Below are 25,768 nucleotides of genomic sequence, written 5' to 3'. Positions count from 1 at the left end.
CAATGAGGGAGGGCCGGGGACAGTGTGCCCTGGGAACTAGGTCGCCTGAGCCCGGACGGTCAGGTGGGGCCTGGAAGCCGGCGTGCCTGCCCCGCGGCCCTGGCTGGGTCCCCCACTGCCCGCTGCCTCACTCCATCAAACACGCACAATTCCATCCCCTTGCCGGCTCCTGAGGCCGGGGAGACCTTGGCCTCAGAGCCCTGGGGAAGGCCCGGCTGGACCCCAGAGCCCTGGCATGCTTCCTGCCCTTCGCCGGGCCGTGGTCCCGGCTCTGCCCACACGTGGAACCCACGGGTCTGGAATCTGACCTCACGGTCTCCCGTGGGGCTGTGCCTCTGAGCCCACTTTGGGATCAGGGCGACAGGGACCCAGCGTAGGTGCTCAGGGACCTGTGGTTTGGAGTCTGCCGCTGCAAGATGTCCTTAGTGCGTGGCACGGGACGGGGCGGGGGGGTGGGGGGGGTGGGGAACGGGGGGGCGTGGCCGCCGCCGAGAAGGGGACACTGGCTTCTCGTGTCAGGAAGCCAAGAGTAGGGCCCCGGGCTGACAGGAGGAGGGGGCGATTCCAAGCCACAGAACATCACAGCGCTTCCTGGACTTTGTTGCTCTTTATTCCTCTCTCCACGCCCCCCCCCCCCCCCCACCGCCCGTGTTCCCCGCCGGTCAGTGGAGTTTCCCGTTCCGGCTCCTGTGCAGGGAGGGCCTGGAGGCCGAGGCGCAGGGGGGCGGCAGGGAGCTGGCCCGCGCTCTGCTCTCCTGGACCTGCCGCTTCAGCTCCAGGCTGTCGTATACCTGGTAGCTGCCATTGGCCCCCGGGGTCCGGCTGAGTGGCCTGAAGGTGGGCTGAGCTGGAGGCGGCTCAGGAGCCTGGACTTCGGGCAGGGGCTGGGAGGAGCGGGGCAGCAGGGCTGAGCCGGGAGCCGGGGCCCGTTGGTGGGAGGTCTCGCCCAGCACGGTGAGGGATGCGGTGGTCAGAGGGTGCCGGGCGGGCGTTGCCTCGGTGCATTCGCCGGTCCGGCGCCGAACCTCGTGGGGGTCCCGGGCGCCGTAGCCCAAGTGCCCCGTGGATGGGTGGGGGCTGCGGTTGGACTGGCTGTGAGCGTGGCCAGGGAGGCTCTGCCGGTGGACCTGGGGGGAGCAGGGCTCCCGGGCCTCGGGCCGGGACCCCCGAGGCACCAGGGCACAGGGCGGTCCGGAGCCCTCCAGACCACGCCGCCGCTGATCCCGGGAGTCATGGAGTAGCTGGGCCCCTGAGGGGTAAGGGCTGTGTCCCGCGGGGACCCGGGAGGGGCCGGGGGGCAGCCGGCGGACGGGTGGTGGAGACGGGGTCCGCTGCTCAGCTTCCAGATTGCCCCAGATTCGGGACTGGGGGCAGTGGGGCCCGTAGGACTGCAGCCTCAGCTCTGACTTGGCCTCCACGCGCTTGGGCATGCGGCGCAGCTCAGGTGACAGGTACAGAGAAGGTGGTGGCAGGCTGGCCAGGATCCCACCCTGGCGGCCCCACAGCCCCAAGTTGGAGGGCAGGCCCAGCGGCTGGTAGAGCCCTCCCCAGCCCCGCCATGGGTACTTGGGGTGCGGGAAGGATAGGTCATCCTCCTCCAGGCAGGAGTCTAGGTTGTCCTCATCAAAGGAGGGCACTGGCCGCAGCTGTGACATCTTGCAGCTCTGACAGTGACTGTGGAAGATGGAGCGGTTGGGGGGGAAATGCCTATGGTTCCTCAGTCCCCACTGGTGGCTGCAGGGGCGGTGGTGGCCGGGGTGCCGGCCGCGGCGGTGGCTGCAGCGGCGGTGGCGGCGACAGCTGCAGCGGGGGCTGCGGAGACAGCGGTAGGAGGAAGAGCGATGGCAGGTGGGCGGGGCCATCTTCACTTCTACAGGGTCCAGGGCACAGTGGATGTGAACGTCTTGGGTCTTGGCCGGGGCGTCTTTGGGGGAACCTTCGGAAGCCTGGAAGATTTCATCTGGGGGCGACGAGAGTCCGTGAGGACAGGGTGAATGTCAGAAGAGCTCGGGGTTGGGAACAGTGCGGCCTGGGTTTCTAGGGTGGTGACGGTGGCATCGGGGGGAGGGGTGTCCTCTGCCTCTCTTGCTGCCATACTCACTTTTCAGATGAATCCAATGGATCATCTTGTCTAAGGCATTCTGGAGTCCATGCCACATCTGGGGGTACGGTGGGGTGGGAGTGAAGACCACGCCTGCCCCCAGCCCTCTCCACCCCGGGGGGGACGGGGTGGCCCACGGCCATGCCGTCACTGACCGTAGTTACCACGTTGATCCCAATGTTGACAAGAATGACGAGACCCAGAAGCAGGAGCAGTAAGTCGTTGGCACCCTGGGGAGCTTCTTGGTATGGACTGCAGGACCCCAGGCTGTCATAATAGAGCTGGTTTTCCATGGTGGGGGGGTCCTAGGGCCACCTGGGCCACTGCGCCCCACCCCCCCACCCGCCCCGACCACACTGTGCTCATGCCAGGACCTGGGGACACCTACCAGCTGGTGAGGCTGTTGGGTCACAATGAGGCACATGGCAGGGGAGTCACAATGAGCATCTGGCAGCTCCTTTATCCACTTGGCTTGCTCTTTATATGGCCGTCTCTGACCTTGGCTGCGACCTGATGGGAGTCCAGTCCCCAGATACCCCAGAGCTCCCTTTGTCTCTCTGTCTCCATAGGGCTTTGCTTAAGTCAACACCTGATTGCGGATTTGCAAAATATGGTAGCTGTGGGCACAAGACAGTCTTCACAGGGACCGAATCAGCCAGAAAGGATTTCCTCCAGTGCACTGTTCTTTCGAGACCTTAGGGCAGCTTAGTAGCCTGATGGAACTCTCCACCCGCGCCCACTTGGGGCCAGCAGCTAAGGTGACAGCGAGAGTCCCCTCTAGGGTTGCAGTTTTCTCTCCCTGTCCTGCCAGTGGCTGCAGCCACAGGCGTGGTGGTCACTGAACCCAGCGACCGCTTCGCTTCAGAGCAAGACTGACCACCGCCTTGCCGGGGTCGCTCCGCCAGGGACCACCGCCAACCGTGGTCTCTCCCCTTCCTAACCAACTGCCCTCCCACCGGCCCATCCCTCCAAGTTGAAACACTGTTGGCTCCCACCTTAAGAAAAAAACTCATGAAATACACAAAGCACCGCACAGATGTAATTGTCGATGTGCCATAAGGAGTCTTCTTTTAAACCAGGTGCGTCGCTGGGGGTCCGTGCAAGTGGTGCCCCGGGGACCTCTAGTCTTTTGTTGGCTTGAGGAACAACTCAGCAAAAATAAAGAGCCGATGGGCGGGGCGTTTCCCCTCCAGCCTCCAAACGCCTAGTAGGGACACACTCACTGAAGGGAATCAGCTTAAAGCAGGCCGATTCACAAAGGGCCTTGCAGGACTCCACCTGCTCCGGAAGGTGAGGTCCAAGCTGCTTCCGCCTGGGCGCCTGCCCTCACGTGGCTTCCCTTCCCTAAGGTCGTGCCTGTGCACGTGTACGTGGGTGCATGCCTGTGACCCCAACTGTCTAGGAGTGGGGTAGGGCCTGGGTTTCCCTGCTCTCTGTGGATGGAATATTCTGATGAGTTCACACGGCAAGCTGAGGAAGGTGGGAGATTCTGCTGGGCCAGGCTGACTCGGTGGCCGTGAAATCTACCCGCGGGAGCAGTGCCCGGAGCCTCAGGGGCCGCGAGGTTGATCCCTGGTGTCTGTGTGACCGCGAATAAGTCCCTTATCCTCTCTGAGCCTCGCTCTCCTCATTGTGACAGGCAGGTGCTAATCAGAGGAGCGAGGTCACAGAGAATGTCCCCAGGATTTCATCCTCTGCTCTGAGCCTGCTCTGGGGTACGAGAACCTCAGGTCCCGGCCGGGAAATTCTGAAGGCCTGGATCTCTCGGTCGGCCGGCCACCCTCCAAAAAACCAGGGCTTAAGAGGCAACCACACCGCGCCCTGTGGCTGCAGCCTACCTCTGGCGGAAACCAGGCCGCTCGAGGGCTAGGGCCATGGGGATGGGGTCCCCCTCTAGTGCAGGTCTGCCTGAGGATCTGGGGAGGGATTTGGGGGGCCTGCTCTGGGCACCAAGGGAAACAGGGGAGCTACAGGTGGGAACGTTGGAAGGAAGAAAGAGCTGCCGGCAGGGCCCAGGGCAGCCAAGAGGTGGATGAGGGTCCTTAGGGCTCTCTAGGCCCTGTTGCCAGGGAGAGCGTTGTCTTAGCGACCAGGGCTTTTGGGGGCCCTGGCACCCCCCTCCCCCCCACACCATCACAAACCACCTCCTCTCTTCCTTTTATTTGTCTCCCGGTCACCTCTCTGCCAGGGAATGGTATACCCAGTCCTTGCCCGTCCCCTCGGCATTGCTGGACTTGGAGATCAGCGGGTAGCAGTGGGACAGGGCCTCTACCTCGCGGGTCAGCTCCCGGAGGCGCCGCCTCACTTCTCGGGCGTCATACAATACGCGGCGCGAGGAGGGGCGTCCGGGGAGGTCGGGGACGATTGCGGGGCCCCGGGCAGGGGGCGGGGCCGGAGGGGCAGGGGCGCCCTGCTCCTGCTCCGCCTGGGCCCCCGCCCCCGCGCCCGCCCCACAGTTGTCGTGGCTCAGGGCCTTTGGGCTCGGCGGTGGTGGGTTCACCGGGTACACGTAGGCCTCCAGGCCCAGCTCCGACGGCATCTCTCCTTTGAGGGGCTTTCCTTCTATGGTCTGCTGGAAGCGAATGGTGTGGGGAGCCCAGAGCCCCTGGGTGGATTGGAAGCTTTCCCAGTCTGCGCAGTGATCCCAGTTGTGGGAGCAGACTGCTGGGTGCCGATGTGGGGGCTTCTCCTCCTGGTCGGTGTCGGGGGCCCAGGCGACCAGGTGGTGCCCCCGGCGCCTGGAGGAGCCCCTGTGGCGATGGCGGCGAGTGGGTGGGGGGGTCACGGTCATTTTCACGGGGTCCATGGTGCATCGAAGGTGGACCGCAGGGGCGCTCTGTTTCGGAGGCTGGGTCTGCTTCTCAGGTGAGGATGGCTTAGAAGCTTCTGTGGATCGAGGGGAGGCGAGAGGCTGGGGGGGGAGGCTGGTTCCTCCAGGGATGGGGAGGGCAGGGTACAGGGTGGGGGGAGAGGGGGCATCGCCGTGGGGTCTGAGAGGGGAGAGCTGGAGGGGAAGGGGCCGGCTCAGGGTCAGGCCTGGAGACCCCTGGGTCCTGCCTCTCCTATGCCCCCAGCAGCCTCCGCTTACCTTTCTCATAAATGACATGGAACACCCGATGTAAGAAGGCGCGGAGTCTGCGCCAGAGCTAGGCGATGGAGAACACAATGACCCCAGGCAGGCCCCAGCCACCAGGCCCTCCCCCAGCCCTCCTGCCGTCCCCCTCCCGCCAGAACCGCCCTGACCAGCGTCACCATATTGATGCCAATGTTAATGCAGATGATGAGACCCAGCAGCAACAGGATGGAGTTGCCCAGGTCCTGACAGCTGTTGGTGCTGGAGCTGGGATATGAGGCCCACCCAGGCCGTGGCCGCTCAGCCATGGCCATGGGGGTCCCTGGGGCCACCGGGGCCCCTAGGCCCCCAGCCCACTGTGCCCACAGCGTCTGCCCGCCCGCCCGCCCGCCCGCCCCAGAAGCTCCTGGGGGTAAGTGGGTCACAATGATGCCGGGGCTCTCCCTCACAATGTGCCAAGAGGGAGAGTCTTGGGCTCTGGCCTGTCTGCTGCCCGCCCCCATCAGCCCCTGCCCACTCCTCCTCTACACCAGGCTCAGCCCCTGCCCACACCTGGGCCCCGAACGGAACTCCCCAAACAACCCTGCCACCATAGCAGCCTCACCCCAGCACCCTCTCCCGCTTTCTCTCAGCCTTTGAAGCCATCAGCCGAGATGGGCTGTGGGCTCCGACTGCCCCCCCGGCGCGGGCAGGGGGGTCTCCCGACGGCTCGTTTCCTCGGGCCCCCACCCCCATCAGAGCACGCACGAACAACAGTTAAATTTTTATATTTACAATATTCTCTTCATCTTTGCCAGGTTTAAAAATGTGTACAGAGCCGCGAAGGGTTGGGGCAGGGACATGGGATTGTCAGGGGGTTGTTCTGGGGAGAGGGGCTGGGCATTGGAGTCCGTGGCTGAATCATGGGGTCCCCCAGCCCCCCTCCCGTGCCCCAGCTTGGGGGGGGCATCTGTCTACAGGGTTCGGGGCCCAGGTCCCTAGCATTTAGAGGACGTGGCTGTTTGGAGAGGAGCTAGACCAGGCAAGGGAAGGGGGCAGAAAAGAACTAAGTCTCCATGGGGGGAGGTGGGAGAAGGGACAGTCAGGAGGCAAGGGCTTTGGGGAGCCAAGGCCAGGGGTTCTGGACCCGGGTGTGGAAGACGACACCCCACCCCCTACTCAAGTTTGGCACAAACCCGCAAAATGCCAGCAGGCGAGGATGCTCCTCCTGCTGGTGTCCCTTCAAACCCTTCCTGACGACGTTCCTGTCCCCAGAGGCCCAAGCCCTTTGTCCTGGGGCACCTCCTTCCCGGGCAGTCACCTCACACATGTCCTTTCAGATTCTCCCTGCTGCTGTCTGCCCAGGCCCCGCCCCCCACTGCCCCTCCATCTGTTCCTGGGCACGGCTGACCTCATTCTCTCCCCAACCTGTCCCTCGAAGCCTCGCCCCCCCTGCTCTCCCCCGCGCCTTTCCTTGAGCCCTGGCCGGCTGAGGGAAGGGGGGGGCCAGGTCAGAGAAGGGGAGGACATCCAAGGGGAGAAGGTGGTCTGACATCGAGACGGGATGGCTTCAAAGAGGGAGACAGGGTTGGGGGATTAGGACACCGAGGCACCGAGGGAGGGGATGAGACACAGTGAAGAGCGGAGACACAGGCGGGACCCTTGTAGCTGCCGCTTCCCCTCCCCCCCCCACCCCGTGTCCCCCCCTGTCTCCACAGTTACCTGCCCTGGCCCAGGACTGGGGAATCCTTGGCACGTTTTGAGGGTCTTCCCCCCACCCCACCCCTCAAACCCACCTACGCAGTTTGGCACGGATGAGCAATGATCTGAGGACTGAGGGAAAGGCTGTCCTCAGACCCGAGTGAGGGCTTTGGTCAAACATGCATGGCCTCTGTGGGTGGCACGCCATGCCCCCCCCAACTTAGCATCTCTTGGAGAGGGGCAGAGCTCTGCCCCCAGGAGTTGTACATCCCCCCACCCCCACCCCCAGCTTCTGTCTGTCGGGAGTCTGTCCCCACCTGTCGGGTGGGGAGGAACGGGGCGCTAGGCCTTCTTGGACCTGGCGGGGAGGCCAAGGAGCGCCGGAGAGCTGGGGGCCGTCCGCATGGGAACACACACATCCACATGCAAGAAGGCGTTTCCACCCAGAGAAATGTGTCCCGGACCCGTGGGGAAACAAGTTCCCCGGGGAGCACGGGGGTGCACGGATCTCCTCCCTCCCTCCCCCTGGCAGGGAATCTGTGTCTGTCGTCTGCGAAGGCCAGGCCCACCCAGAGAACGTGCTTCATCTGACATATGCCAGGGGTGGGGGGAATAAACATGCTTGGCTGGGGCAGAGGGGGGTGGGGCAGGGAGCCGGGGTGGGGGTGGGCGGGGGGACTGTGATTTCCTCGCTGCTTCCCAGGCACCACCCTGCTGTGTCTGTCCGGTGGCCAAGGGTCACGGGTCCGTGAACACGCCATTTCCAGGGTCTCCATGGGGTGGGGGAGGGGAGGAGGTGGGAGAAGGCAGGAGGGAACGGGATTCTGGGGTACAAATCCCCGCAGAAACTCTTCGAGGGGGCCAACATGTGTCCAGGGCGGCAAAAAAAAAAAACCTCACCCTGCACATGGCAAAACGCACCCCCTCGTGAGAAAGCACACCTCCACGTGGGAAAATACTTCCACGTTTCCGCACACCTAAGACTGGTGTCCCAATGGAGGGGACGAAACGCCCCCCCCGAGTTGTTCCGAGGCCCAGGTCCAGAGAAGAGAAAGGGCCTCTCGGCATCCTGGCGAGGAAAACCCGTGTCCACCTCATGCTCCTCCGCGCGTGAAGCCCACCCCCCCCCGCCCCCGCCCCTCCCCACGCAGGAAAAGCCTGTCGCGGAGCGGTCCTCCCTGCCTCCCGAGCGGCACTGCCCGCCGGCGGGGGGTTGGTGGGGGTGGGGGGACGGCTGGGGAGGAGGAGGGCCTCCCCCCGCCGCCCCCTATACCCGAGTGGTGGAGTGGGGGTGCGGTAGCGTGTTGTTGTGGCTGGTAGCGGTGGGGGGCGGCGGGGGGAAGGGCCCGAAGGGGTGGAGGGAGGGGGGCGGCGGCGGCGGCGGGGGCCCCAGGCCGCTGGGCAGCAGGGTCAGGGCCCCGGGGGCCAGCAGAGGCACGTCGTCCGGCGCCCGGCGCAGGGCCAGGGTGTAGTCGGGCGGGCAGGCGGGGCGCAGGGCCTCGGCGGGGTCCGCCCCGACGCCGCCCGCCCGCTTCAGCTGCAGCGACACGAGCTCCTCCTCGGGCGGCAGCTCGCGGCCGGCGGCGGGCAGCAGGGCGCCCCCTCCCGGCACGCCGGAGCCCGAGCCGCCCGGGGGGCTGAGCCGCCGGCACCGCAGCTCCTGCCGCCGGTCCCGCTTGTAGTAGAGCGCGGCGAAGGCGAGGATGTTGAGGAAGAGGAGCGAGGCGCCCACGGCCACCGTGACGCTGAGCTCCGTGGAGTAGTCTCGGGAGTCCCCGGGGAAGCGGTCGTAGGCCCGGGGCCCCGGCTCGGGCTCGGGCTCGGGCGGCAGCGTGGCGGGCGGCGGGGGCCGGCGGGTGCCTGGGGCGCCGGGCGGGGGGCGCGGCGGCCAGCGCGTGGCGTAGGGCGGCAGGCGCGTGGTGGTGGTGAAGAGCTCCGTGTGCAGGTTGTGCAGGTGCGGCACGAGCTCCAGCCAGAAGGCCACCTTGTTGGCGCGGTAGTTGTCGCGCACGCGCGGCTTCAGGCCGATGTGCAGGTACTGCTTCTCCTTGCTGTTGAACTTGCTCCACACGACCTCCTCGAAGCGGTTGGGCTTGGTGTGGATGAACTTGGTGTCCTGCGGCACCGGCTGGTTGGGGTCGCTGTGGGCACAGGAGGGCAGGGAGAGGGGGAGTGAGGGGGAGGCCCCGAGGGGGAGGGGGTGGGGGACGGGGTGTGTGTGTGTGTGTGTGTGCGCGCGCGCCCCACAGAGATGCGGAGAGCCCGGGACACGGAAGGAAAGCCAGAGAACACGAGACAGGAAGAGAGACAGCCAGTGAGAGGGGCAGCAGCTGCGACTGAGTGAGAGGGACACATTTTAGAGGGGCGCCTGGGTGGCTCGGTAGGTTAAGCATCAGACTCGGCTCAGGTCGTGATCTCACATCTCCTGGGTTCGAGCCCCGCATCGGGCTCTGGGCTGACAGCTCAGAGCCTGGAGCCTGCTTCGGATTCTGTGTCTCCATCCCCCTCTCTCTCCGTCTGTCTCTCTGCCCCTCCCCTGCTCGCGCTCTGTCTGTAGCTCTCAAAAATACATAAAAACGTCAGAAACCGAGAGTCGAAGACACTGGAGAGAAACCAGCAGGCAAAAGGTAAACAGAAGAGAGAGAGGGAGAGGCATCCGTGGATTCGAAGAGACGGTGAGAGAGAGCCGGACAGACACAAGTCCCCACGCACGCTCACATACACAGCCCGGAGCATCAGACCCAGAGCAGAGTGTCCGGAGAGAGGGAGGAGGAGGGCGGGAGAGACCGACCCGGAGCCAAAGCCGCCAAGCGAGCCGCCCCACCCCGCGAAGGACAGGGCCCTCTCTGTCGGACCCCGCGGACGGTCAGTGCGTGGCACTGAGGAGGCGTCCAGCAGGTGCCTGGGCGGAGAGGGGTCAGGGTTAGATGGCCGAATGACGACTGTGGAGGGGGGGCGCGAGGGAGACCGCGCGGAGGATGGAGGGTGTGCGCGCCTTGGCCTGCAGGGGGCGCCCCACCCGGCCCCGCCGGCCCTCACCCGGTCTTGGCGAAGTTGGTCCAGTAGGTCATGACCACGGCGCTGAGCATGACGTCATTCTTGGAGAAGTTGCAGGGGAAGAGGTCGGTGGCGCCCACCATGGGCACGCCGAAGACGTAGGGTAGTTCGTCCCCGTGCGCTGCGTCCGCCCACTCGGGCCGGCCCTCCGCCTGGCAGTGGTGGTAGAAGGTATAAAAGTAGACCGGGGACTGGTAGTCAGCGTGCAGCTTGGCGGTGGCCACGGCCGGCGCCACCCACTGGTGGTCTGTAAAGAGCGCAAGCAGCGTCTTTCGGCGCATCTCGCCATTGTCCCGGTCGGCCCAGTCCGTGTACATGAACTTGATGGTCTCTCGAAGCACATCCTTGCCCTCCGGATAGCCATACAGGTTGTCCACGAAGTTGGAGACGGTGAAGTCGAAGGCGCTGGCGGAGACGCCGTCCTCGCTCTCCGCCGAGTCCTCCACGAACTTGAGGCCTTCTCCTTGGTTGACACCAATGAGCATGTCATAGTTGAGGAATTCTCCCTGCTGCATGAGGATCTCAGGGTCATCGGGGACGACGTCACCGTCCACCACGGGCCCGAAGGCGATGTGGTAGCTGGGGAGAAGGGGTCAGGGTCTCATCACCTGCCCCCTGGCCTCCTCTCAGCTCATAGCCTGCTGAGCCCTGTGCTCGCAAGACCCTTCTCCCCTACTTCAAAATCTCCTGAGTCCTTCAGGGCGCTTGGCCTCTCGGGAAGTCGTCCCTGAAGCACCTCATGGCACCGTGCGCCCCCTCGCTCTGTTTGGGCACCTCCACTTAGGGAAGAAGGCGGAGCCGGTGGGGGGGGGGGGGCCCGAAGCCCACCTCTCCTTGCCTGCGGGCACCTCTCACCCTCAACCTCCTTGGAACCAACAAGGCAAGTGAAGGCCTGGCCCGGGCCCTCTCCCACCCCCATACCGGGCGGGCTGCACATCCTGGTCCACCAGCTCCCGGGAAGGCTTCCGGCGCAGACACTCCACGGCCTCGGCGCTGTCCTCGCGGTCGCAGCCCACCTTGGCCGCCAGCAGCCGCGTGTACTTGAGCGGCTGGTAGTTGACCGACCAGCTGGAGATGGCGGTGCCGCTCTGGGCGATGGCCTTCTGGAACAACCCTGGCAGGGACAGGCAGACCTCAGGCTGGGCTGTGTTAGCCCAAGGCGGGAAGGGGGCGGGGGGGGGGGGGCCCGGGAGCATCCGAGTGTGGCAAAGGGGACGGGGGGGGGGGGGGGGGGGAGGGGGCAGGCGGCGGGGTCGCCGGTACCTTCCGAATGGTGAGAGAGGATCAGAAGGTTGACACAGGAGGCCCCCGCTCCAGATCCAAAGATGGTGATGCGCTCGGGGTCACCCCCAAAGTGGGCAACGTTTTCGCTGAGCCAGCGCAGGGCCTGGATCTGGTCCAGGAGGCCGTAGTTCCCTTTCGCAGCCTGGTCCCCGGTGCTGAGGAAACCTGGGAGGAGAGGAGGAGAGGGCCTTCCTGGGGGTGTCGCAGCACCCCGGCCCCCTCTCTGGGCAGCCCGGTCTAGCCCAGGAGCCCTTCCGCTTCTGCCGGGTCGAGGGGAACACCGCCCGCCAGGGCCCCTCCCAGACTCCAGCCCCTAGAGTTGGCCGTCCACCCTCACCGAGCACCCCAAGTCGGTAGTTGAGCGTGGCTACGATGACGTTCCCGTAGGCGGCCAGGACGGAGCCGTCGAACATGTTGCCGGTGCCCTCCATGTAGGAGCCGCCGTGCAGAAACAGCATCACGGGCTTCTTCCCAGAGTCCCGGATATCTGCGTGGGGAGGGGGCGGGCGGTGGGCCAGGGTCGGGGGACAAGAGCACAGTCAGACCAGAAGCAGCACCGCCCAGCTCCCGGGGCTACGGAGGACCGGGCCCGGAGCTCAGGGGACGTGTCGCTCCCATCCCTGGGGGGGCAAGACCGGATTCCCCTCCCCCCCTCCCCGTCTAGCCCTGGCCGAAGGTCCCTCCTCACCTCCTGCCAGTCTGCCCCACAGCACGTCTCCCAATGCCACACAGACCTTCCGAGAAGCCTAAGAGGCCGGGGTGAGCGGGGGACCCTCCCCAGGGCACCTGCTGGACCCGGGGGACCCCCCCCAACCCACACACACACGCAGCAAATCGCCTTCCCGCTCCTAGGGAGACCAGACTCCCAAGTCTGGCGCTAGGGATGCTGGGAGGGTCCTGGCCGCTCCTCAGACTCAGGCCTTGGGCCTCATGTCCACGTGGTAGCCTGGTCTGTGGGTGAGGGGGTGCCAGCCTAGGGTCCCTGGGGGCTTGGTCTCCTCCCCGCCCTAATTCCTTTCTAGGTCACCTCCCCAGTTACCATGGCAACCCCCAGCCTAATTACTGTGCAGGAGGAGGCAGGGTGGGAGAGAGCCTGCCTGATAAAGCCAGGGCCCGGCTCTGTACTCTCAGACCCCCCCCCCCCCCCCGCCCCGCAACAAACTGGCCTGACCCTGGGTTCTGCACCGGACATCCCTCTTGCCATGTCCCTAAAGGATCCCGTCAATCACTGCCACGTGCGGTAGGCCCTTGAGGCCCTGCAGACCACACCGAGGAGTGACAGATCCCAGAAGAGGGCGGGAGCCTGGGAGGGCCCGCCACAGTGGTCCCCAGGGCTATGGCAAGTACCCTCCCTTGCAGCCCCTCCCACACGATTCAGCCACAGCGCCAGGCTGGGGTCACCCATGGCCCCGTGGGCCCTCCTCCTTCTTGACACCTGCCATGTCTGACTAGCCTGGGCATTCAACAAACGAGAGCCGAGCCGGGCCTGGGCCTCCACAGCCCGTCCCCAGGGCCTCTGCTCACCTCCCTCCTGCTGGAAACTTTGCTCCTGCCACGAGGTCAGCCCGCAGGCCACTGAGACACTCCCCTCCACCCCTAAGGACAGCTTTCCAGCCTCCAGTCTCTCAGGACCTTCTCTGCCACCTCCCCCTGCCCCTTGGGCTCTGCCCTGTCTGCGCCCTCTCCAAACCTCGTCCTTCCCCTTGCTCCAGACTCGGGCTGGAGTCCGCCCTGCAAGGCTCTCTCTTAAAGTCCTCAGTTCTCCCCCTCCTCCCCACCCGGCACCTCCACTCCCAGTGTGGGAGGAGGGGGGGGTCAGAAAGGGAAGGAGCAGGGAGGGGAGCTGGGGGGCAACAAGAATTCAAAACCAACAACAAAAACCAGGATCAAGAAAGAAGAAAGAAAGAAAAAAACAACAACCAAAAAACAAGAAGCTCTCGGGGGAGGGGGGCAGATTCGACAAGAAAAGAAAAAAAAAAAAAACCCCAAAAACCAAAAAGATCCATTTTTTTTTTTTCGGAAAAAAAGAAAAAAAGAAAAAAGTTCTTTGCATTTTTTTTTTTCCTTTTCAAAATTTTGCGGTGAAACTCCGAGATATTGGGCCCTGCTTTCAAAAATTTCCAAATTCTTTCGTTTGCTTCAAATGTTTGCGCTTCCTGCATCTGCTAGGCTTTTGGAAATCGCAGCAGGCTTTTGGTTCTGCTGTTTTCAACTGGGCCACCAATTTGCCAACTTTAGATTTGTGTCTGTTTCAAATGGAGTCTTGCTCCAAATTAAAGTTTGTGTGGCTTTTTGCTTTCTCCCTCAAATGCTACTCGTCACGAGTGGCAAGCCAGCCCAAATTTCTGTCAAACGCTAAACATCCAATTGTGTTTTCACGTTCATTTTTGCTGCGTTTGGCTTTCCTTGCAGGCTCGCTAGTGGGTCCAACATGGTTCAGACTGCGTTTGCAGTTTTCACAAATTCTCGTTTCCAATTGTTACAAGTTTTTCTTTTCTTTTCTTTTTCGTGTTTAGTTGGGGACAACGACTTAGGGGCCTGGAGGGCTGCGGGGACATTTAGTTATAGGGGCAGGGCCGTGACCGTCCTCTTATCAGCAACCACATGCAGCGGCCGGATTTTTAAATCTACCTGTGTCCGGCGGATTGAGCGTCGCCTCGTCACGTTTTTTTGTGAGCGGACCTAAGACCGGGAACACAAAACAGAGAAAAAAAGGACAATTTTGTGGGGAAAGATGGGGGGTCGGGGGGAGGCGGTGGATGGGGAGGGGAGGGCAGAAAGCAGAAAAGGGGAGGGTGGGGGCAGAAAAAATAAGCCGAAAAAAGCAAAATTTGGTCGCAAGAAAAAGAAACCAAGAAAAGAGAAAAACGTTTCTACAACCCGATTTTGTTCCCCTTCCCGGAAAAAGTCATGCCCCGAAGAAAAGGCTGGTTTTGGAGGGGTGGCGGGGGGGAGGGGGGGTGGCTGGGGCCTGAGTGGGCTGAAGCCTGTTTTAAAGACATTGACTTGGCTTGTCGAAGTGTTTGCTAATCGCTGGAAATTAATCGGTGTTAGAGGTGGGGGTGGGGAGGGGAGGGGAGGCCCACCCGAGCCCGGGTCACCAAGGCCAGCTGTACCACGGGGCCACCACTCGCACAGGCCCTCTTCAGGGCCCGCGCGGCACCTGCCTGCTCCCCCAGACTGAGAGACGGGGGCTGCAGCGGAAAGGACCGATCCGGGGGGCAGAGCAGAGACCCCCCCCCCCCTCCCGAGCTCGCAGCCCCTGGAGGCCCTCAGCTGCCCACCGGAGGGCTGGGGGTAGGTCAGTCGGGCGCCCGCCCGCCCGCCCAGCCTCTCACCCACCAGCACGCCTCTCCCTTCCGCACTCACGGGCCTGGCTTCTCACCCCACCTCCCCAGTGTGGGGCGAAGCAGGGAAAGGGGTCATCAGGTCTTGCCCTCCATTCCACCTCTTCCCTCTGCACCCCCCAACCTCCCCCCTTACCCAGGCCTACTCTCCCCCATCCCGGTCCAGAACGGTAAACTTCCCACCGGGGTCGTGAGCGCCTCCCCCCACCCCACCCCCACCCCGCCACTGCTCTAATGCCAGAAAGCGCCCCCTCCCCAGTTCGGGGTTCGGTCCCCACATAGGGAACAGGAAACACAGTGCCCTGACACATAAGGTGCCAGCCAGAAGGTGCCGGGAGGCACAAAGAGTGCCCCTTGTCAAGGAAAGGCCCCAGACTGGGCTCGCAGTTTGGTTTCAGGTTTCTTCCAGACTGGGGAATGGTCAGGGGAGAGCTAGAGCCCAGGAATCGGAGGGGTCCCCCCCGTCCCCCCGGTGATTGATCTCTCCGCATTGACATAAGGACCAGCGCAGGGAGGGACGGGTCCGCAAGGCCTAAGCCAGTCTCTGGAAGGCTTCTCCCAGCTAGCGGTGATAGCCCCATAGGGACCCAGTAGGATCAGGAAGCGACTGGGGATGAAGTCAGCAGGGCACGTGTGGGCGTGAGAATGTTGTGCGTCCGTGCCCGCGCGTGCGCGAGCGCGAGGGCGCGCCTGCCTGAGTCAACCTCTTCCTCCCAGAGCTGATGTGAGGATTCAGTGAGATCACCTGAACGTGTCAGGCCCCAAGCAGGTCTGTGATAAGAGACGGTTAAAAATACAGAAGGTGTGGGCGTGGGTGGCGTGGGGGCAGGGTGGACAGCCCATTGGTGGGAAGTACCGGGTGGACGACTCACAGGCCATCCTTAGGGGTAGGTAGGCTGTCGGGGTGGGAGGCCCGTGAGAGGGCAGGGGGGCGGGGGGTGGACGGCCCTCACGTGGAGGGGCTTGCGGTATTGGGGAGGAGGTGTGGGGTGCATTGAGGTGCTTGGAATCTGGGTAGGATTGCGGTAGATGAGACTTCTGAGCGTCGTGGGCATGGGTTGCTAGGAGGCATGGTTTCTATGGGAAGGGTGGTTACGGTGTTGGGGTGCATGGCTGGTACAAGGAACACAGGGTGGCTGGAACGGAATGTGCTGGGAGTGAGGTGTCCGAGCACTGGATCTGTGGGTAGGGGAAAGGGCCGTTGGGTGCACTGTCACAGCCTGAGTCGTGATGCGAGTCCCTTCCTGGGACCAGGAAGGGTTGGGGTAACCGACGCCTGGGAAGTGTTGAGGGTGCTGGGGACTGTGGTGTGAATGGCCATGTGCGGGGTTACTCGGGTAAGCACTCTCGCTAGGTCACGTGATCCATAGGTGGCGGTGTGGGGGTGTTCTGGAGTAATGATATGGGGGTGTTCGTGGACATAGACGGAAGCAGTGATACAAGCATATCATATAAGAACAGCTGGAAGGTACCCTGAGAGATACCCCGTGTGCTGAAGGCTGGCCCGGGGAGAACTTTCCGGGCAGTGTGCTGGGGCCGTGTGCCCTGCCGGGGCGCACCTCACGAGGGCAGCCCGCTCCAGAGCCCTGAGGGAAAGATGTTCTGATGGGGATGGGTGTGCTGGGCTCTGAATGGAGGGGCCCCTGGCGAGGCGGGGGAGGGGGGGGTCCCTGATCCTTTAGGGGTGCACAGGGGTCAGGGGACAGAGCTGTCTGAAGAGGAGACGCTGAGCTCGGGTGAGGCCCTCTGGATGCGATGTGGGAGGTGGCAGTCTGTCCAAGCACACCTGGAGGAAAGGGAGTCTCTATCTGTCTTGAGGGGCAGAAGTCACTAAAGTGGGTATTCCTCGGGAGGAGCCCAGGCCTGGGCGTGGGAGGTGGCACAGAGCTGGAGTGGGCGTCTAGGCGGGTAACAGGTGCTTCCGATGCCTGGTCACCCTCAGGGGCCACTCTGTGCGCGCCTTGGGGTCGCTAAGCCCCCCAGAGAACGTCCGGGGTGGCTGTCTGTGGGATGCGTTCCTGGGACTGCCCGCCAGGCTCCCAGGGCCACCCTCGGAGGGCACTCGGCGCCTACAGGCACACAGCGCCTCTCACGCCCCCCCCCCCCCCCAAAGGCCAGCAGGTGCCGGCGCCCGAGGGTCCGCATGCGCGTTTGTGGCCTGCGTCCACGGGGTGCCCCGCCTGGTGCCCGCGCCCTTACCGTCCTCGGTGGGCACGTAGAGGTTCAGATACAGGCAGTCCTCGCTCTGGTTCTGCACGTAGGTGGCGGCCGCCTCCAAGTTTGTCGGTGAACCACACAGGCAGCATGATTGCGGGCAGCGCCCCGTGCAGGTTCTGCGGGCAGGCGGGGCGGCAGGGTGGTGGCGTTGCGCACGCCGGGCCACGAGGCGGGGGCCTCGGGCGGCTGGAAGCGGCGGGCGCCCAGGGGTGGCGTGGCGTAGGGTACGCCCAAAAACTGCACGACGGGGCCCAGGATCTCGTTGTTGAGCTCACGGCGCACGCCGCGCACTCGCCCATAGGCCGTGTTCACCACTGGGAAGCGCTCCTCCCCGAGGCTGCTGAGGCCCAGGCCCGGGCCACCCGGGGAGCCGCCAGGACCCCCCTCCCCCCCGTTGAGCCCCTGCCAGCCCCACCAGACACAGCGCCAGGAGCCACATGCTGATCGGGGGACCCCCCCTCCCTCCCCGGGACCCCCCCCCCCTCGGAGAGAGAGAGAAGGGGGGGGAGAGGGAGGGAGGCCCCCCTTGCCCCAGGAGGGGGGAAGGGGGGTGGGGGGAAAGGAGGGAGGAGGGGGGTGGGGAGGGACCTGGGTTAGACTGACAGAGAAGGGGTCTGTTCCTCTCCATGGAGGGGGCGAGGGGTGGGGAAGGGGAAAGAAATGGGAGAAGGTGAAGGCAGGCCCGACCTGCGGGGGGGGGGGGGGGGGGGGAGGGGAGGAGGGACGGGGTATGCAAGAGACAGACAGACAGACAGACAGACAGACAGAACAATACGGAGAAGTGGAAGAAGGGAAGGGAAATTGACAGGGCAGACAGAAGGGAATGGGGAAAACAAGAGACAAGTGGTTAGTGACTTGGAATCCACACCAAGTTGCCCCCCTTCTTGGCCCGTCCGGCCCCCTAGCGCCTCCCCCTCCCCACCCCAGCACCCCACCCCCAAAGCAGGGACCCAGACAGAAAAGTCTAAGGCTAGCGTAGGGTCAAGATGCGGCACAGGTCCAGGACAGAGCCAGAGGAGAAGCAGGCCAGCTCCCCAGAACCAGCCTGCCCCCCACCCTTCCAGCTGCTTTGTCCCTCCTAGGCAGGCGTTGCTGGGGACTCAGGAGTCCCAGTTCCCACCTCCCTGGAAGGGGATGAGAGAGACAAGGAAGAGAAAATAAAAATACCAAGTCATTAATTAGCAGGAAGTGGCGGTTTGTTTATACGTGTTAATTACTCCTCAGCTGTAATTTCCAGGCACTGAACCCCCACCCCGGCCAGACTCGGGCCCTTCTTGGGACCACAGGAGCCCAGCACCTTTTCCTTCCTTCCACAGCCCATTCCCTAAGAATCTGTGCAGCAAGGGGGGGGGGGATCCCCTTTCCCCCAGGTGTTCCTCATTCCTTCCATCAGGAGTTAAGGTGCCTTGAGGCAGGGCCTCGAGTAGGCAGGGGATGCTGGAGGGGCAAATCCGGGGACAGATGCGTGATCCTGCGGCCGGTTGCCGGGCGACGGGATGCTGCCCCGCAATGTTACCTCGGCAACCGGCTGCAGCTTTAACCCTAGAGGGGGGTCTGGAGGAAGAGGGGAAGGGGCTGGCTTGGTCGCGGGGTACATTCAGGGCATGAGGGCAGAGGCGTGAGTTTTCCCCAACCTTAGCATAGAGAAAGAAGTGTATATGTTGAGAGGAGCGGGAGATTGGGGCCTGGAGAACCCTAAAAGATCCGCCTCTTGCCCCTCGTGGGCCAATCAGAGCCTAGCCCTAGTGACCAGGCCTCTGGCTGGGGAGAAGGGGTGCTGAGGTGGGTTTGGAGGGCATCACATGCGTCCACCCACTGCCCCCCTCCCACAGTCTCCAACAGCCTTGGACCCCAGACGCCTCTTCCGTGCGTGGCCATTTTGACCTCCGTCCTGGGGGGGGGGGTGTCAAACCTCGGCTTTCTGCTCACCCCATCTCAGCTACTGATGTCCCCTTCCCCTTGCCAGCCCCCCACAGTTGCTGCTCTGATGCCTGGATGCTCAGGACAGCAGGGACAGGACAAGAGACAAGATCAGACCAAAGGGGCAGACACCCAGGTCATTCCAGCAAGCGCCCCCTGTCCCCCCCCCCCCCAACAGCCGCCAGAGCTGTTTGCTGACGCGGGGTTTTCGGAGCCAGGCGCCAGCCCGCGGGGTGGCTCTCTGCAGGTGTCAATTTATTCCAGAGCTGAGGACACAGGAATCCTTACCACACACACCCAGTCGTGCCCCTCCCCCTCTTCAGGTCCTCTTAAGCTCCTGTTCCCCCCTCACCAGGAGGGGGCTTGGGGCTGGCTCCCTCAGGATCTCCTCTGTCCAAGCCAGGCTGGGTTCTGCTTCCATGGCCCTGCCTCCCCCTCCCCCTCCTAATAACATGGTCTGTTTCTGCCACCCCCCCCCCCCTTTAAGGTACTTTGGGCCCCTGGCCTCCTCACTGCCCGCTTCTCTCCCTTCCCTCCCCTCACCTCTCTCCTCTCCATGATGCTCCCTCGGAGCATCTTTCCCGGCCTCTTCCAGCTTGCTCTCGTTTCTGCCTTCAGTCCTTTCCCCTTCTCTCCTCTACGAATCTTTCCACATCTCCCTCCTCGCCGTGGCTCATCTTTCTCTCCCCTTCAAACCTCTTCCCCAAATTTCTCCCTTAAGCCCCTTCTACTTCTCTCTCTCTCCCCCCTCTTTCCCTATCTCTGTCTCCCCCATTTTCTCGCCCCATCTCTGTCTGCCACATCTTTCTCCCCCTCCTTCTCCCTATCCCTCTGCTTGCTCTCTCCATTCCTGCCCAGGCCTGACTCCCCCAGCCGGGGAGAATTGAGGGAGGGGGGCTCAGGCCGCAGGCCCCCCCCCCCTCTTCCTGCAGTGGGGAAAACGGCTTGGCCGGGAAGGGGAGAAGGAGGGGGGGGAGGGGGAGATGGGAACACACGGGGTCTGTGGGCCCATTCAAAGGATCATTCATGGGCTGGAGAGAGGCAGAGACAAAGAGACCGAGACGCAGAGACACGGCGAGAGCATCCCTAGGCGGAGACACGCAGACAGAGCAGGCTGGGGGGAAACCAGGCGCAGGGAGAGAGATGGGGAAAAGGAGACCCCAGTGGACCGCCACGCACCCCCTCCACCCGGCCCGGCTTAGCTCCTACCTGGCTCAGCCCTGGGGCCGTGGTGCCTCCATCCAGGGCTCCGAGTAGGGGGCGGATTGGGCTTCGGGAGGGGGGGCGGCGGCCTCTGAGCCCCCGCGGCCCCGCAGGCCCCAGCCCCCGCCCGCAGCGCCTCACCGGGCGGGGGAGGGGGATCGCCCCAGCCCCGGGGGCGGGGCCGGGATCCAGTCGATCCCCGGGAAAGGAGAGGTAGGGGATGGGGTCAGGAGGAACCCGAGACCAGGGAACCCCGCGGTGGGGCCGGCGGAGCGAAGAGGGGGCAATGAGGACAGGACTGGATTGGGGATCCACTGGCTCCGTGGGCCGGCTTCGAGGACCAGAAGGTGGTACAGGCGGAAGATCCTAAGGGATCGGGTGCGGGAGGAGGTGTCCACGGCAATCCCCAGGGGCCCGGAGCCCGGGAGCGCAGGATCCGCGGTGCAGGGGCAGGGATCCAGCCGGAATCCTCGGGGAGGGGGAGGGATCTAGTCGATCCCGAGGGCGGGCGGGAGGGGGAGGGTCCAGGGAGTCAGAGGAGGGCGGGGAGCCGGGTCTGGAGCCCCGGGGTGGGGGTCGGCAGGGCTCCTAGGAGGGGCAGCGGGGGTAAAGGGGAGGCTTCGGGAGACGCTCAGCAGCCAGGAGGCCCGGACTCCTGGCTCCGCGCGCCAGGGGCCCGCCCGCCCCGCGTCCATCCCAGCCCGAGAGTGATGATCCGCCGGCGGAGCAGCCGCAGCAGCCCCGCGCGTCACCGCGCGGCCGCCTCCCCCGCCCCCTGCGGAGAGAGCGGCGCACACCCCTCGCTCGTACCCGCCTGCCCGCCCGCCCTCCAGAGTGTGGGGGGATTGGAGACGGGAGAATGGGGGCGGGAGCGGACAGACCGACGGAGGAACGAAGCGGGCCGGGGCAGGGTGGAGACATCGCCCCCACCGGGTCTCCCACCCTCCGGGCTCCCGCGGTTGGTGGGTTGGGGGCGGGTGGGGGGGGGAGGGGGAGGGGGAGGGTGGAACTCAAGGGGGCGGGGCATCACACGAAGAAGGCGGGGCCTTGGGCCCGTGGGAGGGGCCATCTCGACAGTGGGCGGGGTTTTGAAGGCGGTGGGTGTGGGCTTGGTTACCCGAGGCGGCCGCCTCCTTGTGAGAGTAGGCCTGGTTTAAAGCTGAAAAGGAGGAGCCAGTGGGGAAAGGGGCGGAACTCCGCGTGGGGACCGGGATCTTTGGAAATTGGCCGGAGGTGGGGAGGGGGTAGGTATCGGAAGGAGCGATCAACTTTGAAAGTGGGCCAATCCGTGACGCAAATCCTCTAGTCCCGCCTCCGCGCCCCCGCCCCTCACTGCTTCGCTCCTCCGACCCTGATGGTTCTTGTTTCTCCGCCCGCCACGCGGCTTCGCCACTCAGCAGAGCTTTTACAAAGGCGCGAGTACCCGGGTGAGGACCTGGACGCCGGAATGAACACGTCCCGGATTGGGCACTTTTGGACATTATTTGCATGGGAGATTGGGATTGGGCTGGCCTCTTGGGTGGCCTGGGCGGTGTTCCTCCGGCGCGTGACCATCCACTGCCATGGCCGGGCGGGGGCTGCTTTCCGCCGCTTGGGCGCCTTGTCCGGAGCCGGGGCCTTAGGCTTGGCCTCCTACGGGGCGCACGGTCAGGGGGCTGGGGTCGACCTTCGGGGTCTAGTGCAGGGGCGGGGTCTGTGGAAGTGCCGGCTTTCCCCTCCACCAGACAGCCCTCTGCCTGGTCCAGTTTGGTCCCCAGAAGCGCCCATGTGCGTTTGCACCAATGAGACGCCTTCTGGGGGCATCCGCCTGGGCCCTCCCTCCACCCGGGAGTCGGGGCGGTGGAGGCAGGTGCTCGGACTGGTAACCTTTGCCTCTCCTTCCACAGGCGCCCAGTTCCCGGATGCCTACGGGAAGGAGGTGAAGGGACTTGGGCTGCCCAGCTTCCGGGTCTAGGAGCGCCCCAAGTCTGGGGTCGCTGAGGGAAGTAGGGGAGGGGCGGAGCACGGAGGGCGGCGAGCATGTGCCGTGGGTGCTGGTGGGACAGGCGAGCCGGGACTTTAGTAGCGGGGGGACGAACTTTTTCCGATGTGCCCCCACGGGATGCAGGCACCAGCGTTGCTTAGGAAGTGTCTTCCCCCACCCCGCCTTCCATTTCTCTTTTTCTTACAGCTCTTCGACAAGGCCAACAAACACCACTTCTTCCACAGCCTGGCTCTGTTAGGGGTGCCCCATTGCAGAAAGCCCCTCTGGGTAATCCTACCCCCATGCCCAACCCTGACCATGCCCCACCAGCTCCCGCCGTCCGCCCTGTTCTTACTGGCCTGTATTCTTGTATCTCCTTCAGGCCGGGTTACTGCTAGCCTCTGGAACCACCTTATTCTGCACCAGCTTTTACTACCAGGCTCTGAGTGGAGACCCCAGCATCCAGACTTTGGCCCCCGTGGGAGGGAGCCTGTTAATCTTGGGCTGGCTTGCCTTGGCCCTTTGAACTTCTTTGTATTGCTGGGTACTTCTTTAAGAGTTGGAGCAGGGAGGGGATTAAAAGGGAAAGGCAAATAAAGAACTCGAGTCTTTGTTCGTCTAACCTCTTGGAGAAAGAAGGGTAAGCATTGTCCACCTCTGGACTCCTTCCCTTTCCTGAGACGGAATCTTGGGTCTGGGGATTCTGTTCATTCGAGGTTAGCTTGTTAGGAGGTCCTGAAACCGGTGGGCGTCAGAGTCCTAAAGAATGTTGGAAATACTGCAGAATCTTTCGGAAGCACTCTTTGGGCCCAAGTCACCGTGCGGTTCTGCTGCCCACTAGAACTGAAGGTTCCTGTAGGGTAACGTTTTCAGGCCTGCCAGGCCACACATTTATTGAACATTCACTCTAGAAGTCAGAGTTAAGGCAAGGCAGCTCAGGAGTAGTGCCATTAGTTACAAAACTTTTTGGGGTTCAACGCAGGGACAGATCATCATGTATGGGGGGCGCATAAAAGGCTTCAGTGCTTGAGATGATCCTTAAAAGAGCTCTGTTGTGGGGCCGCCTGGGTGGCTCAGTCCATTAAGCGCCCCACTCTTGATCTCAGATCAGGTCATGATCTCACGGTTCATGGGTTCGAGCCCTGCGTCGGGCTCTGCACTGACAGCACTGAGCAGGGTTGGGATTCTGTCCCCCTCTCGCACTCTCTGCACTCTCTCTTCCTCTCGCTCAAAAACAAACTTGGGGGGGGGGGGGGCGCCTGGGTGGCTCAGTCGGTTAGGCGTCCGACTTCAGCTCAGGTCATGATCTCACAGTCTGTGGGCTTGAGCCCTGCGTCGGGCTCTGTGCTGACAGCTCGGAGCCTGGAGCCTGCTTCAGATTCTGTGTCTCCCTCTCTCTGACCCACCCCCATTCATGCTCTGTCTCTCTCTGTCTCAAAAATAAATAAACATTTAAAAAAAATAAAAAAACAAGCAAACTTAGGGGAACCTGGGTGGCTCGGTTGGTTAAGCGTCCTGTCTCAGCTCAGGGCATGATCTCATGGTCCGTGAGTTCGAGCCCCACATCAGGCTCTGTGCTGACAGCTCAGAGCCAGGAGCCAGCTTCCCATTCTGTGTCTTCCTCTCTCTCTCTCTGCCCCTCCCCCCCCAAAATAAATAAACTTAGGGGCGCCTGGGTGGCTCAGTCGGTGAAGCGCCCTATTTCCGCTCAGGTCATGAACTCGCAGTCTGTGAGTTTGAGCCCCACGTCAGGCTCTGTGCTAACAGCTCAGAGCCAATAGCCTGCTTCTGATTCTGTGACTTCCTCTCCCTCTGCCCCTCCCCTGCTCGCGCTTGTGCACTCTCTCTCTCAAAAATAAACATTAACAAAAATTTTTTTAAATAAATAAAAAGAAGACTCTGTTGTGGAGGAGACCATGAACAGAGACAGAGGTGGGGAAGGGGGGGCAGAGGGGCTCCACGATCTGTGTGGGCCGAGTTTCAAAGTAGTAAAAACGGGCTTTAACAGCTCAGCATACAAATGGATGGTTGTGAGTTGGGCTCTGAATGCGCAGGAAAAGAGCAGGGAGGCAGCGGGACAGTGGGGTCCTGGAGGGCGTGTCCCCCCTCCGATGGGAAGGCCTCACAGAGGAGGTCCCATTGAAGCTGGAGCTAACCAGGTACAGAGTTGGAGGGGAAGCATGTCCTAGGCGGCAAGGCAAGCTGGCGAGACGGGCTAGAAAGGAGCAGTCCAAAATCATTGAGGCAGGAGAAAATCAGGCAGGGGGGAGGGTGGTTGGAGAAAGAGCAAAAACCATGTGGCTGATGGGTAGTGATGAGGGCCCCCAGGTAGTCCGTGCAGGCCTTGCAGAGAGCAGTAAAGCGCTTGAAATCTGTCTGTAGAGCAACAGTGAGTTGTTGAAAGGTTTCAAGAGAAGGCTAGGCTCTTTTATACAGGTAATTTTTATGGATTTATCTATTTAGAGAGAGACAGGAGGAGGGGCAGAGAGAGAGAGAGAGAGAATCCTGACTTGGGGCTCGAACTCATGAAACCATGAGATCATGATCTGAGCCAAAACCAAGAGTTGGATGCTCAACCCACTTAACCCAGGCGCCCGTGATTTGTACGCTTAAAAGATCTGGAGGAAGCCAGGGTGGCCACAGGCCAGTCAGGAAGGCCAGGGATGAGATGATGGTGGTGGCTTGGCTTAGGGTGGAAGAGGTGGTGGAAAGGGTCCGATCCAGGATATATGTTGAGGGTCGTACCGATAGGAACTGCTAATGGATTGGATGTAAGGGTGAATGAGCAGGAGGCTTCCTGTTTATACACCTAGTGGTTGGAGGTGCTGTTACTCAGATGAGAAGAACGGAAGGAGGGGGAAGATGAGGGGGAGGCAGTCAGATTGGGGCAGGTTGCTTCTGAAATGCCTGGGACACATCCAAGTAGGTTGTTGGGGAGCTCGGGGAAGTGTGGGGGCTTGGGAAAGATCTGGACTCAGGTTTACTCAGCACCCCTCTTCTGGCCGGTCTCCCATCCCCTCTCTTCCCCACAAATGCCCTTGGAAGGATCCATGGATCGCTTAGAGGTCTTGGTTGCCTGATCCAACGGACGATTTTCTTTCTTTCTTTTTTTTTTCTTTCTTTCTTTCTTTCTTTCTTCTTTCTTTCTTTCTTTCTTTTTTAAAATTAGGCTCCACGCTGGGCGTGAAACCCAACAGGGGGCTTGATTGCAGGACCCCAAGATCAAGACCTGAGCTGAAATCAAGAATCGGACCCCAATCAACTGAGCCATCCAGGCACCTCCCTTTTTTTTTTTTTTTTTTTTTTTTTTTTTTTTTTTAAGTAGGTTCCATGCTCAATGTGGGGCTTGAACTCACAACCCTGAGATCAAGCGTCCCACACTGTACCAACTGAGCCAGGCTGGTGCCCTCAATGGTTGACTTAATCTTGTCTTTAGCCTCTGCAGCATTTGACACAGTTGGCCACACTGTCCTTAAAATACATCCTGTTGTTTCTAGGACACCCCTCCTGGTTTTCCCTCTGGCTGTGACTGCCTGGCTGGCTTCTCTATCCACTTTAAATCAATGGTTTTCAAATTTTAATGGAAAAAAGTTAGAGCTCCTAAGTACACAAATTTTTGTAAAAATTTTTAATGTGTATTTTTGAGAGAGAGAGCGAGAGAGAGAGTGTGAGCAGGGGAGGGGCAGAGAGAGGGAGACAGAATCTGAAGCAGATTCCAGGCTCCGAGCTGTCAGCACAGAGCCTGATGTGGGGGCTCGAACCCATGAACTGTGAGATCACGACCTGAGTGAAGTCAGACGCTCAACCGACTGAGCCACCCAGGCGCCCCAGTACACAATTTTTTTTTTTAATGTTTATTTATTTTTGAGAGAGGGGAGGGGCAGAGAGAGGGAGACACAGTATCTGAAGTAGGTTCCAGGCTC

The 25,768-nt window shown here is 62.4% G+C and overlaps 4 protein-coding genes across 5 annotated transcripts; 1 reads left to right on the top strand and 3 right to left on the bottom strand.

The window, feature by feature from the left end:
- Nucleotides 1-588: 588 nt before the first annotated feature.
- SPEM2 (SPEM family member 2) lies at nucleotides 589-2,394 on the bottom strand. Its single transcript, XM_047832595.1, has 3 exons — nucleotides 2,257-2,394; nucleotides 2,102-2,159; nucleotides 589-1,960 (listed from the first exon to the last, which is right to left on the bottom strand). The coding sequence occupies exons 1-3, from the start codon at nucleotides 2,392-2,394 to the stop codon at nucleotides 663-665; spliced, it is 1,494 nt and encodes a 497-aa protein (XP_047688551.1). The 3' UTR covers nucleotides 589-662.
- A 1,852-nt stretch (nucleotides 2,395-4,246) lies between these two features.
- On the bottom strand, nucleotides 4,247-5,558 carry SPEM1 (spermatid maturation 1). Of its 2 annotated transcripts, none has more exons than XM_047832596.1 (3): nucleotides 5,345-5,558; nucleotides 5,190-5,247; nucleotides 4,247-4,987 (listed from the first exon to the last, which is right to left on the bottom strand). In XM_047832596.1, exons 1-3 carry the CDS (start codon nucleotides 5,486-5,488, stop codon nucleotides 4,275-4,277), a joined length of 915 nt encoding a protein of 304 aa, XP_047688552.1. In that variant the 5' UTR covers nucleotides 5,489-5,558; the 3' UTR covers nucleotides 4,247-4,274. The 2 variants fall into 2 exon arrangements, with proteins under 2 accessions (XP_047688552.1, XP_047688553.1); XM_047832597.1 differs by having other exon boundaries at nucleotides 5,354-5,558.
- A 367-nt stretch (nucleotides 5,559-5,925) lies between these two features.
- NLGN2 (neuroligin 2) lies at nucleotides 5,926-17,198 on the bottom strand. Its single transcript, XM_047832589.1, is given in 10 exon segments — nucleotides 5,926-8,995; nucleotides 9,894-10,490; nucleotides 10,833-11,025; nucleotides 11,175-11,360; nucleotides 11,533-11,682; nucleotides 13,827-13,877; nucleotides 16,742-16,823; nucleotides 16,825-16,890; nucleotides 16,892-17,143; nucleotides 17,145-17,198. Coding segments are annotated over 10 exon segments (2,505 nt in total). The 3' UTR covers nucleotides 5,926-8,121.
- Nucleotides 17,199-21,221: 4,023 nt separating this feature from the next.
- Nucleotides 21,222-22,456, top strand: TMEM256 (transmembrane protein 256). The gene is made up of 4 exons (XM_047832600.1): nucleotides 21,222-21,528; nucleotides 21,769-21,800; nucleotides 22,053-22,133; nucleotides 22,228-22,456. The coding sequence occupies exons 1-4, from the start codon at nucleotides 21,237-21,239 to the stop codon at nucleotides 22,369-22,371; spliced, it is 549 nt and encodes a 182-aa protein (XP_047688556.1). The 5' UTR covers nucleotides 21,222-21,236; the 3' UTR covers nucleotides 22,372-22,456.
- The last annotated feature ends 3,312 nt before the right edge of the window (nucleotides 22,457-25,768 follow it).

The sequence above is a fragment of the Prionailurus viverrinus genome, chromosome E1 (genome assembly GCF_022837055.1).
Source record: "Prionailurus viverrinus isolate Anna chromosome E1, UM_Priviv_1.0, whole genome shotgun sequence".
Lineage (NCBI taxonomy): Eukaryota > Metazoa > Chordata > Mammalia > Carnivora > Felidae > Prionailurus > Prionailurus viverrinus.
This window is presented reverse-complemented; position numbering and strand designations above follow the sequence as displayed.

Excerpts from the sequence above, each read along its gene's own strand:
- SPEM2 (XM_047832595.1), bottom strand. The coding sequence starts at position 2,394 with ATGGAAAACCAGCTCTATTATGACAGCCTGGGGTCCTGCAGTCCATAC. Across the intron at positions 2,160-2,256 it reads GGATCAACGTGGTAACTACG|ATGTGGCATGGACTCCAGAA; the intron begins GTCAGTGACGGC and ends CCGTACCCCCAG. Across the intron at positions 1,961-2,101 it reads CCATTGGATTCATCTGAAAA|ATGAAATCTTCCAGGCTTCC; the intron begins GTGAGTATGGCA and ends CGTCGCCCCCAG.
- SPEM1 (XM_047832596.1), bottom strand. The coding sequence starts at position 5,488 with ATGGCCATGGCTGAGCGGCCACGGCCTGGGTGGGCCTCATATCCCAGC. Across the intron at positions 5,248-5,344 it reads GCATCAATATGGTGACGCTG|CTCTGGCGCAGACTCCGCGC; the intron begins GTCAGGGCGGTT and ends TCCATCGCCTAG. Across the intron at positions 4,988-5,189 it reads CCATGTCATTTATGAGAAAG|AAGCTTCTAAGCCATCCTCA; the intron begins GTAAGCGGAGGC and ends CTCGATCCACAG.
- TMEM256 (XM_047832600.1), top strand. The coding sequence starts at position 21,237 with ATGGTTCTTGTTTCTCCGCCCGCCACGCGGCTTCGCCACTCAGCAGAG. Across the intron at positions 21,529-21,768 it reads GGCCTCCTACGGGGCGCACG|GCGCCCAGTTCCCGGATGCC; the intron begins GTCAGGGGGCTG and ends CTCCTTCCACAG. Across the intron at positions 21,801-22,052 it reads CGGATGCCTACGGGAAGGAG|CTCTTCGACAAGGCCAACAA; the intron begins GTGAAGGGACTT and ends TTTTTCTTACAG.